The sequence below is a fragment of the Heliangelus exortis genome, chromosome 19, assembly GCF_036169615.1.
Source record: "Heliangelus exortis chromosome 19, bHelExo1.hap1, whole genome shotgun sequence".
Lineage (NCBI taxonomy): Eukaryota > Metazoa > Chordata > Aves > Apodiformes > Trochilidae > Heliangelus > Heliangelus exortis.
In genome coordinates this window covers 11,524,049-11,536,129 of record NC_092440.1, presented here as the reverse complement: position 1 = coordinate 11,536,129, position 12,081 = coordinate 11,524,049, and the positions used below count along the sequence as shown (strand labels likewise).

General features: G+C 46.1%; 1 protein-coding gene across 6 annotated transcripts in view; it reads right to left on the bottom strand.

Moving 5' to 3' along the window:
- SETD1B (SET domain containing 1B, histone lysine methyltransferase) overlaps positions 1-12,081 on the bottom strand; it is a 52,738-nt gene that overhangs the window by 13,661 nt on the left and 26,996 nt on the right. For all 6 annotated transcript variants that reach the window (XR_011729704.1, XR_011729705.1, XR_011729706.1 and 3 more), the window contains 4 exons: positions 5,986-6,756; positions 2,170-2,340; positions 1,163-1,250; positions 36-253 (listed from right to left, as the gene is read on the bottom strand). Coding sequence is in view for 2 of the 6 variants with exons in the window: in XM_071763216.1 (XP_071619317.1) it covers positions 36-253; positions 1,163-1,250; positions 2,170-2,340; positions 5,986-6,756 (1,248 nt within the window). In the remaining 4 variants the exon portion in view is untranslated. The remainder of the gene's footprint in view (positions 1-35; positions 254-1,162; positions 1,251-2,169; positions 2,341-5,985; positions 6,757-12,081) is intronic.

The window sequence follows — 12,081 nt, the reverse complement described above, 5'->3', positions numbered from 1 at the left end:
ACACCCTTCAAAACTGTAATTACAAACCAACACACCTTGCCAGGTGCTGCCTTCACCAAGCCTCGCTCTTCTTCCTGCTCCTCTTCCTTCTCTGAGGAGGACTCTTCCTCTTTACCTGATGTCTCATCTCCCTCTTCTCCCTCACTGTCGAGTTCCAGCGGCCTTGCTGGTCGCCGCCTCAGCCCCACTGCTTCTGCATCCTTCTTTGAGAGGTCAGATGTTGTATCAGAAGCATCCCTGTCCCTCTCCGACTCTGGTGAGCAAAAACAAGAAGGAAATTGCCATCAAATACCCTGCAAGGGAGGGAAAGAGTTAACCACAGAATAGAAAATTTTCTTTGGAAAGATCAAAGTGAGGAGCAATGTGCCCATGTGGTGTGTGACTCCCCAGGCTCACAGGGGATTACTAATTTCACAGGACAAGTGAGAGTAAGACTGGGTGCAGGGTGTGGAAATGCCAACAAAATGTAGAAGGCCAAAGCTGACAAGCTATAGGAAGCAGAGTGGTTAGGAGATGTGGCATGGCTGAGATCAGAACAGGTAAACTGAACTTAGTACCTTTTTATTTCATTTAAGGACTTCACAAAACCCTGCTATGGTACTTCCGCTTCAAAACCACTTGTTAGTCTGAATCAACAGTATGACACAACTAACTTGAATCTCTCTTTTTTAAATGCAAAACAAAGGGTATTCAAAGCTTTGTCTTATCTCTACTCATCCCTGCTTCCAAAGAAAATATTAAAATATTTTAAAATCTATTTTTCTGGCAAATAACCGTGTTGTGTTTTTAAAATCAGATGCAGGGCAACTGTCTGCTATGTGCTTCCTCCCAAAAGTACCCAGTGAGCTGCAAGCACACCCCAGGTCCATGAGCTTATCTGAGCTCCCTCTACTGGGTGACCAGCTCTGCATCAGCAAATCTAAAATAGGTTATGAGTTACTCATGAAACGTGGGTCCTAAATTTCCTGCCAGTGAATTTAAGATAACTGAATCCAGAGGAGGCATCTCCCAGCTGATCAGAGTTTAGTGAGAAGCAAGGTTTTGGCTCAGATCCTTGACTCTGTCTAACTGTAAGGGAGCACACTGCTGTGAAGTTTAAAGGAATTCAGCTTGCATGTGGTTTGCATCTGCTCTTGTGTTTTAAATAACTTGATTTACAAACCTTCATCTTCATCATCCACAGAAGTAGAAGGCCGGATTCTCTTCTGATCTCCTGCTGAGGCAGCTTCAGGTGGCTCCTTTCTTTTCACCTGAACAAAAGACACAATTAGCATTTCTAAAAGTTTAGAAAGGCAGAAATCAACTTCTTAAGCAAATTGCTCCTGCTTTACTTTGCCATGGTGATTTACACCCAGAAACCAAGAGCCACTTCCCCACCTCTTGATGCCTTTATTTCCTTGCAAACAGAATTTCACTGTGAATGAAATTCTACCCTTTCAATTTGCACCAAAACACTTCGGCTACCAGCATGGTTGGGGTCATCACGGGGTACTTTGAAACTGGCAGAGAAAACTCTTGACAAATGGATGAGTGAGAATGTAGCAGAACAGAAAGGAGAGGCTGAGTAAATCAAGTTTAACTCTAAATGCAGGCTGCAGAATCTCTCATCCCAAACCTTCACTTACACCTTCAGTGAATTCAGGGAAGCCTTCTGCCCTCCCTCACCCTGCCCTTGCCCTTTTTAAAGATACTTTTCATTTTTTATGCAAATACTTGCTAAAATAGGTGACCCTGTGCTTGCAAGTCTGAATCTATAAACTCACATGAGGCAAAGAACACTTTAAATCAAATTTCAGGTGAGATTCTGCTGTCAAACTGCAAGAAATTCTAAGCAAGGAAATAACTGAGTGAAGCACTATGAGCACAGGCACATTTTTACAGCCACACTGAAATGCTGTGTCCTAAACACAAATAAATGTCCCAAACACCTTGCAGAAAAGGGAGGTCCTGTAGAACCTACTCAGATTAGTGGGAGATGAAAAGGAAAGAGGATCCTTGCACTTAAGAATGTACTGTGGGTTAGGAGGGATGCTGGCAGGAGAACCCTGACAGTGAACCCACGGTGGCTGAGCAGCCTGCAGAGCTTTGGGGCACAAACCCAGGGAGGTCTGTCCTCCAAAAGCTCCTTTAGGGAATGTCACCACACCAGAGACAGCTCTTTGTTTTTACCTTGAAGGATGGCAACCGGATGGCCCCTCGTAACCCGATGCCCAAGCCAATTCCTTCATATCCCAGGCCTTCTCCTTTGTTCCAGTTCTCCAAAAGACAAGATGTGATTCGATCCTTTGGCTTTGGTTTGTCCTCCACTTCTCCTCCAGACTTCACTGGAGTGAGAGATGCCTGCAACAGAGAAAGCACATTTGAGAGGGAAACTTTCCTGGGTAGCACACAGACTCTGGAAACCATTTAGACAGTTGAGGTTTGTGAATTATCATTGCCTTGCCCAGGCACCAGTTTCTCTGAAGGCAAGGGAAGGGCACCTACCACACAACCACACACCTGAAAGGAAGAAGGTGCAGTGGCTCTTCTTCATAATGAGACCTTTCCATTCCTGAGAAGCCTTTTCCCCTTTACATTTTAAGAACTTACTTTCTCTGCACAGGGCACTAAAACTGCTGGAGACAAACCTGCTGGGACTCCCAGAGCAGTGGCATGGCCTGGGACACCAAGGGTGTGTGTAACATTTTAAAAAGGTGGGTTTCTTCTACAGATGTTAAGAGCTGACTTGCTGAAACTGGCTGTAATCACTGAAGAGGAAGTGTGAGCTCAGCTCCCCTGTTAATCAGGGACAAGACTAATGGGAATATCAAGCAGAGAATGGAGATGGTGGCACTCAAGGCCAGGACTGGCTGGTTATTCCTGACACTGCTTAATGCATCTTGCTTAGCTTTCAAATTTAAACCTGTCACAAGAGTGAGGAACAGGGAGAAGCTTTCCCTTAGTTCAGGCAGACAAGGTCCATGGTCCTTGCTGCCTTCCCTAGCAACAGGCTGCTTAGTGGCTTTCCACCCCATATCTTTTCCATCCTGCCTGACCTAGGACACCCCTGAACTTTCCCACTTTTCACCCAGGGTGATGACACTTTTTGGCAGTCAATCAACTGCCCAAATTGACTCCTTTGAAGGAATACAGCAGCCAAAACACAGAGAGAAGAGAGAGAAACTGAGGCACATGAGGTGATGTGTGCTGCCTTTTTGTGCATCATGGGAGGCTCAGGGGCTGCCAGCAGCCTCAGGTAGGTATTTGCTGTCCTACTAAACTTGAACATTGTCAGTCAGTCAGGAAAAAATAAAACCCACACTGTTTCCTGCTCTTTTGCTTGGGGAAGGTCAGGGAGATGGCAGACCTGCAAAGCCTCTGACCAAAGAGGGACACACCTGCTGTAGGAACCAGCATGTGGTGGAGCTCATGAGCTTCAATCTCCCCTATGAAATAACAGGAGGGCTGCTGCAGCTGATGGGCCAAGGATAGGAGATATTAAAAGATGTTATCTCTCCCTATAAGTCTGTCTCATTTCTTTCTAAAGAAAGAAAAAAAGATGTAAGCAAGCACATCTTGCTTATACTTCCAAACCTCTGAAAAGAATACAGTTTCTTTCACTCGTGTCAGCCAGCAAGGAAAACCATAAGGAGCTTCAATCAAAACCAATAAGAGAGGAAATAGGGATGCAGAGCCTGTTTTTCAGGGTTATTTCAGCTCAAACAGTGTCTAGAGGTCTTGGTTCATTCTGGAAAAATCTGTGTGATGGCAAATTACAGGGGAACTGACCTCCAGCTGCCACAAAAAAGCTCCAGCAGCTCATTCTCACGTGTGCATAAAGACACCAGCAACAGGAAGGTGCTGTTGAAGCTGAATACTTGTATTTTGTTCTCCTTTTGCAAAAGGAGGCAGCTTATGACTGAGAAGGAATGGTGATGCCCAGACCTAGCAGAAAGGAGGCTCTGAAATCTGTGTGATTTTTCTGCCTGGCAGAAGGCTCCTCCAGGCATGCCCTGAAGCAGCAATGGTTCTGGCATTTCTGTTCCAGGACAGAAAGCACAAGTGTTATTCCATGCAACAGCTCTGTATTTTCAATTTGGCTGCTCACATCCAACATAACCTGTGGCAAGGACTCCAGCAAGCTGCTGTGGCAGCTTCCCTTCCCAAAGTGGGTTGCAAATTCCAGGTGAGGGAGGAACACAGTAAATCCAACCATAGCTCAGGATAAAAAAGAGCCTGAGCAGCTGCTGAAGACCTGCCTCAACTTGCTTCTTGATTCTTCACTGTCAATGTCTGGTTCAGAACAATTTATTGGATACTTCTGTTGCTGCTTTTGCAATCATTTACTGGATTTGTTTGCCCCACTGCCCCAAAAACTCAAGGGCTTCCTCCAAAATTGTCAGTACACTCTGACTGGTGGGAAGCAGAAGCTCTGAGCATTAGTCAGGAGGAGAGGGACCACGTTTCTCACCACATGTCACACCAGCCAGCTCTAAGCCAGAGCAAATTACACTGTCATAAAACAGCTGCTAAGCAGCAGCATTACCAACCTCTCCACAAAGCCAAGGAGTTCTTCCAGGCACTGGAGCTAAAATACAACTGCCTTACAAAAGCAGGTAGTGAAGATACTGCCCTAAAAACTGGCATCTGAAAGAGATGTAGCTGCAGGCTGTGGTGTTGGTTTTGGTTTGTTGGTTTTTTACAATAATTTACTGTAAGACTAATTTTGAGGCTGGCATAAACCTCTCTATAGTGTTAGCCTTTTTTTTTTTTTTTCTTTTTTGTAGTGACAAATTCAGCACATATTAGATCACAGAGCCATTTTCTGGCTGAAATACACTTTAAATTGGCTGAGAAAGGATCAGACGATTCACGCAAAGCTGTTTTCCCAGCTAATCCCTGGAACTCCTTGTGTATTTGGCCAATGTTCAGCTTTTGAGTTAATTGCTGCTGTGTACAGGTGGGAGGAGCAGAGAGAACTGGAAATACTCACAGAGCTCACCACACAAACTGGGGAACACAAAATAGTAGCTTGGTGGTTTCCAACACTCCTGTTGCATCTGATTTAATTTTTTTAGAGCTGAAGTTCAGCTTCCTCTTAGGCATGAGAAGTCCTTACACATTGGTCTCCTGATCTTGGGGTCATTTCCTCTTGCAAACCCCTTCCTGGAAGCAGCCAGCAGTGCCCAAGGCCACACAGAAAAAAATATCTGCTAAACTTTTCAAATTTCAGGCCTGCACTGAGGAGGAAAACAGGAAGAAGATTGGGGAGGAAGTGAATAATGCTGAGCTTTCAGGGTGTAAGGCATTTTGAGATGTTCTTGAAGGCTTCCCAAAAGAAGTACAGTGGACAGGACTGTGCCACGTGTGTGTGTGCTCCACCTGCAGCAGCTGGTCTTGTTCTATGAATACTGCTCAGGGGACATCAGCTTTAATAGGAGCATGAAAGCCCAACCCAGCAGGAAAAGCCTGCAAACATGCACCCCAGGGCTGCAGTGACACATGGGTCACCTATCCTGTCACCCTGCTCTGGGGCAGCAGTGGCTGCTGTGATGCTCTTCCTCAGAGATGCCTGTATAAGGACACTACAGCCCCCTGAATCACAGCTGGAAGAACACCTTGTGTGCAGATCCCTCCTGGATCATGCTCCAGAGTGGCTGATGAGTGAAGCAGCCATTCAGGATGGCCTGGACAACGAGCTGCCAAAGGCCAACGTGGTCTCCAAGGTGCTTATGAGGTGCAAGCTACACCTAGTCCCTCACAGAAAAAGGGCTGTCCTGAGGTGGGGACAAAAAGCTGGAGATAATGAAGAGATCCCCCCCAAAGCACAGGGAGACCACTGAAAACTACACACTTCTTCCTCAGGCCCATGTTCAAATCAGCAGCTACAGTTACCATAGAACTTCATGGTTGCAGGGCTTTTTAAAGGGAGGTGCAGCTTCCTGCATGCCCATGCACAAGCACTATGGACTCCATAGGGACTCCATGCAGTATGTGCCAGCCTACCTTAGCCAGACGTTCCTTCTTGTCCCACCAGTCATCGAATGCCCGGAACGCCACCACTTCCACCATCTTCCGGTTCAGGTCCCTTTTCATGATGGCCTTGAGTTCCTTCACTATGACCAAGAGGACTCCATCCACGGTAGCTTTGTGGGGATCTTCTTTCTTAGGCTCATAACCCGGAGGTGGAACCGAGGGGTCAAACTTGGGCAGTGGTGGCCACTGCTGTCCACGACCGAGAGCTGCTCCCATGGAGAAAGGGCGGTAGGGTGGAAGATTCACGAACTGCATCCGTCCCGTCATGAAGGGAGGATACTGGTAGGTGTTCTGTGCCTGCATCATGCGGCTCAGCATCTGAGTTTGCATCTGGAAGGACATTGGCATGCCACCCCACTGGTTGCCCAAGACACTTATCATATCCACTTGCATGACAGGGAACATGCCAGGGTGGAACGGAGGGAGAGGAGGTAAGATATGAGGCGGAGGGACCCCTGGTGGGGCAGGGAGAGGGGGCGGAGGGACAGTGACAGCGGGGTGAGTGGGTGGAGGTGGAGGAGGTAGCGGTGGAGGCATGGGGAAGGCTGGCTGTGGAGGTGGTGGAGGAGGAAGAGGAGGGAATCCTGGTGGTGGCAAGGGGGGGATCGATGGGGCCATCACAGCTGAGTTGCTGACAGAGGAGTTCACCACAATGGTTTTGGCACATTCCGCACTGGTGATGGGCGCGGGGTTGGTCTCGTCGTCAGAGATTTCCATGTCCTCTCCCGAAGAATGCTGACCCTGTGACAAAAGAGAGGAAAAAGGTGAGGAGCAAATTCTTTTTTTTTACATTACATACCACCTCAGTGCTGCCTGCTTCAAACAAAAGCTAAGTTTAACACAACGTTTTAATTAGGGATGGAGAAAAGCGAGCAGTGCTCTGAAAAGACAGGGCCCATGGAGCAGCTGGTGCCTATTGAAGCTTTTCTCTTCCATGTCAGACCTCAGGAAGCAAAGAGGTAAAAGCTTTCTAAAAGAGCATCAGTACCAACTGAACAAAAACCTCAGCTTCTGTGGAATAGGAGGAATTGCTTCCGTGCTCTGCAAAATACACTCAGTCCAAATGTCTTTCACTGCAAGATACATTATCTCTGATTTGCATCCAATACTGACAGTGCATTACACCATGAGTTTTTATTCTTGAGTTTTCACCACACACAAAGAATTTCCCTGCTTTTAAATTATAATCCCTGGCTCATTTGCTGTCAACTCTTAACCTCTAATTGTGGGAAGACAATACATCCACATGGTTGGTGCTACTAAAAATTGTCTTGACTAGACCACAGCAATTCACATGGCTAAGAAGAACCCCAAATCTGCTTAAATTGCCTTTAAACATCAGCCATAAATGTTGGGACTGAGACACAGCATGTGTCGTGCTCCTGGGCAAAATGAATACTTTACTAGCCACAAGGAATACAGATGTAAGAGTTACAGAAAATGTTAAAATGATGTCCCACCTCCACTGTCAAAGGGATGGAAACTGGATTAAAACAGAGAGTATCTGCTCACTGTGAAGTCTCAAAAGTTGCCTGATTAGGTCCCTTACAACAGAAAGGCCTCACCAGCAAGCTCCATCCCCGATGGCAAATGGTCCCACCTGCACACTATGTCCTACAGGCACTTCATTCCTGAAGGTGTCTCCAGCACAAAGAAGCCACTTGTGTGACTGTCACATCCCTCAGGTATTGTTATAATAAAACCTGGTAAGAATCACAGCAGCCAAATACTGCTGGAAGACATATCCAACACTCATGCAATTTATCTAGGAAACATGAGTGGTGTTGACCTTTTACTACTGGGATGCCAGGAAAGATAGGACAGGGTGCCAAATACATTCTCCAAAACTATTTTCCCCATTCTTCCTTGTTTTCCAGGTAAAATCATCAAAACCCACTGCTCTTGTGACAGCAAACACCCCTCCACTACTTCCAGGACTGAAAAGCAGAAGCACTTCTCACAACCTTCTCTCCCAGGCTCTCTACAAGTACAACTGGCTTGCCTTCTTCCAAGCACTTCCTTCCTCACCACAGCTTTGCACTAAAAAGCCAGACAAACAGTTTGTATGATCAGTTATCAGCTGATCTAAACACAGAGTATCCCCAGAGCACAGCAGTGATGCTCCACCTCTGCTGAGCATTCCTGCCCCCCCTGGGTGCCGTGGGGCAGTAAGAGACCACGATCAAGTGGTCTTTAAGTGCCTCTCTGTATCTCAGTCCTGGCAAGAGTTTTGGAACCTGCTGGCTGGTTTCAGCCAGATGTGACTGAAGATCCCAAAGATGTTTATTTCTTCCACGTTTCATGCCAGCAGGTGCCTCTTCTGTCTGCTCTCTTACTAGTCTCCCCAGTCTGGAAGAAAGAAAGGAGCAACAAAGCTCAGCCTGTATCAGACACTGGAGAACCTGCGCTGGGGAGAGCTGCTGGGGAACAAGCTTTGTTGGCAGTTCTCCTCCTCAAGCTGCCATGATTTGATTTTTAACCTGTGAATTTTGCACAGGGCTAAGAAAAGCAAAGCAAGAGCAGCCAAGTTGACAACTCTGCTGTGAACTGTAGCCATAGGGAGCCGAGCGACCACAAGTGTCCAAATTAAACCAAATGCTTCACGTTTTATCAAAGGTCATCGCTGGTACAGCAGCTACCACCAGGGAGCAGGCTGAGCACAACGCTTGCAACAGCAGCTTTGCAAATCCTCCTGTCCTAGCACCTCCCCTTGCCCTGGCTTCCCCACATTCCACTGCTGCAGCATGAACCCGGGTGGGTCACCCCCAAAAAGCCACTCAGGGTTTTAACGGATGGAAAACACCCACTCCCTCAGCTCCAGGAGGAGACCACCCTTTAGGCATGCAGAGGGTTGAAAGGAAAACCCTGGCAAACCCTGCAGTGAGTGGTACCAACCCCCTGTGAATGGTACAGAGCTGAGTTGCTTTAGTGCATCCCTACGTACACCTGAAAATGAAGAGCTAAAAAAAAACAAAACAGGAAAAAAAAGAAAAAAAAAAAGAGAAATAACAACCCATTGCACTTGAGTGGAAGCCAAATTGTATCATCTCCTCCTTAAGCTCTGCACATCTGGCTAATGTTTCACACCCTGCATCCTCTCCCCAGCTGCTCTACTGCAGTCACGTCCCACACCGGAGATGCTGGGGAATGAAAGGACATTCTGCAGTTTCAGCTACTGCAGCTCCAGTGGAAGGGGCAAAGGAAGAAGGAAGATGACAACTGTGGCAGGCGTTAACAAGTTTCCCACAAAACAGACCCCATTTTTCAGTAAATGAACACAAAAGGCACTGTCAAAAGCACTGGCCCCAGTTACAAAGGCTGGAGGATGCCCATGGTCAGTGATGGTCAGGAAGCCAGGAGTGTTCAGGTTACCCAACATAAGACCAAATCAGCTTAATTTTCATATTTATCTCATCTGATGGGGTGTGGAGGAAGAATCACCCCCTGAAGTCTCAGAGGAGAACCAGTACTGCCATGGGGAGCTCCAACTCAAAAATTCTCCTGGGTCCCTCCATCCCTCCCACAGGATCCTGCACCAACCCAGTGCCACCCAACACCCATCTGAGTCACAGCTTAAGATTGGTCACTGGTGAGCACACAGCACCAGTCCCAAAGTGCCTGCCTGAGCCAACACATCCTCCTTTCCTGGCCCATTTCAGCCAGTCCTGCCAGAGGATCCCCACAGGATCCTGCCCATCACACCCAGACTGTGCTCCAGTCTACACCATCCCTTTACTTGGTTTCAGTACCAATAAATCCTGCCTGATAAATGAGGTTGGTTTTCTCTCCTGAAGGAAATATCAGATAAGAAAAAGCTGATCCTGAAATTGCAGAGTGGTAGCAGGACCAGCCAGACTCCATGCTGTAGTGCACAGTACTTTTCTTCATTCACACATGCATTTATTTTTACTTAAGCCTTTTTTTTTTTTAATATTAAATTTTTCTTTTATTATTATTACTGTTCTGGTCCTCAGATGGGTCTTCAGGTAGCAGCAACAAATCCCCAGCTTCCTACAATGTTGGGCTGACAACTCACCTGCACTTTTACAGTGAACACAATCTGTGCTCCAGTTTTATCCCAAGCAAGATGGAAAGGGAAACAGATCAAGCGTCAGTGAGAAAAAGATCAAAAAGGCAGGGGTGGGAGGGAAGAACGCACAAAGTTAGGAAAGAGGTCAAACCAAAAGAAGATCATCTACAAGGAAGTCTTTAAAGCAAGTTAAAAGGAATGAATATTTAAAGCGGATGAGCAGATATATTTAAGGGGGAAAAACAGGGGCACCAACTGAGTGAGAAAGATCAAGCTACAGAAGGAAGAATCAAGAGGAAACATAGAAAGATCTTTTGTTATATGGATTTCTTTTCATTCACCTGTCTGAACCTGGATTTACTGTGGCTGCTACCAAATACCCCTTGGGGTAGAGCTGAAAAGTAGCTACACTGTCCTCCCAAAGAAAACCACCTTCTAATGGCCTCCCTCTTTGCCCTCACAAGGGGAAAAAAGTGAGCAGGCATATGTCCTGCTCAGAGGATGTCATTGACATCACTGTCAAAAAAAACTGTGTCAATCAGTCCTGGACTTCACCTGCACATTTCTGAGGGCATCTGGTACAATGCCTCCAGAAAAACCCCCTTCAGCCTACTGAGAGGAAAGCCATTTCCAACAAAATTGATTCGTGCTGCCACCTCTACTTTGCATTAATTAAATTAAGAGTTAGCAAAACAGGTATTTAATTATACACATGACACATTTTTCCAAAGGTGTTTTAATGATGCAGATTTGTTGGGAGAGATTCACGTCAGTGTAACTGGTTATAAATGGCCTCATTCATTGTTCATCCAAAATGCCACCTTTAAAACCAGCACAGTGAGTGTGCTTTAGCACAGGCAGAGCCTCTTGACACAAGTGAAGGGAACATCCTGAAATCTCACTCCTGGATCACTCGGAATAGTGACAGGGCAAAGAGCCACTGAATGCAGGGTATCAGCCTTACCTCAGGGTAATGCCCAGCATTTAGCAAGGAAATTTTCACTCCTGCTGAAAACAAAATAAACTACATCCTAATATTTGCATGCAGAATTGGCAGTTTCCAGATGTGAAGAGGCTGTTCTCTCCCCATCCCTGAGGAGCACTGACAGTGAGGCAGCAGTTGGGAGTTTGATTGTAGGTGCCACTCAGTACCTCTCCTACAGGCAGAGGAACTTCACATACTTTCATTTCCTTTTAAAAAGGCCATCAGATAAAGAATTCACTCTGAATTTCAGAATGCATTTTAAATACTGCCAGCTTACAGATAATTTCACTGAAATATTCTGCTGGACACCAAGTTACTTATATCTGAGGTAGGGAACTTCTATGAGTGGATGTAGCAGTTACAGTAGTCTGACTGTGCTCTGTGCATCAAAATAATGAAATGTAGGATCAGTGGCATCCAGGTCATTAGCTGTAATGAAGTGAAGCATCCTATGCTTGCAAGAAGTAGCAAACCTTTAAGCCTGGTGCAACTTGTACTCACAGCAACCACAGAAAATCAAAAAAGTTGACTCTTTAAGCCCTTGAACTTGGAAAACTCTGTATTTAAATCCTGACAATGTTTGCCATCTAAAATGCTAAAAAACAGCTCTTCCATAGAGCTCAAGCTAAAATCAGAAGTGGCTCTTGGACAAGAAGTTTTCATAATCTGGTCAAACAGGCCCCACTTGTTTTGCATTAAGTCCATCCAAGGATTAAAAAAAAATTTAAAAAAAAAAAAGTGAGCAAAAGTGTCACCTTTTATCCATACAAGAAAAATGGGGAAAGAAAAACTTCCAGAGGTGAGGGAGAGAGGAGAACTGACTGAGCAAGGTCACACTGCAAGTTGCTGACAGAGTTGAGAAGAGATTCCATGTCCTTCTGACTTCCTATTCCCCAGCTCTGGCTGCATCCCTAGCAGAGCTCATGCTGTGCTCCTCACTGTGTTTGAGAGGGGAAACAGCCCTTGAGTGATTTACTGAGATTCCAGGGTGAAAATAACCCAAGTTCCCCAAAACACAATTCTCTCTTCCCAGACTCCTATGGCAGAACAC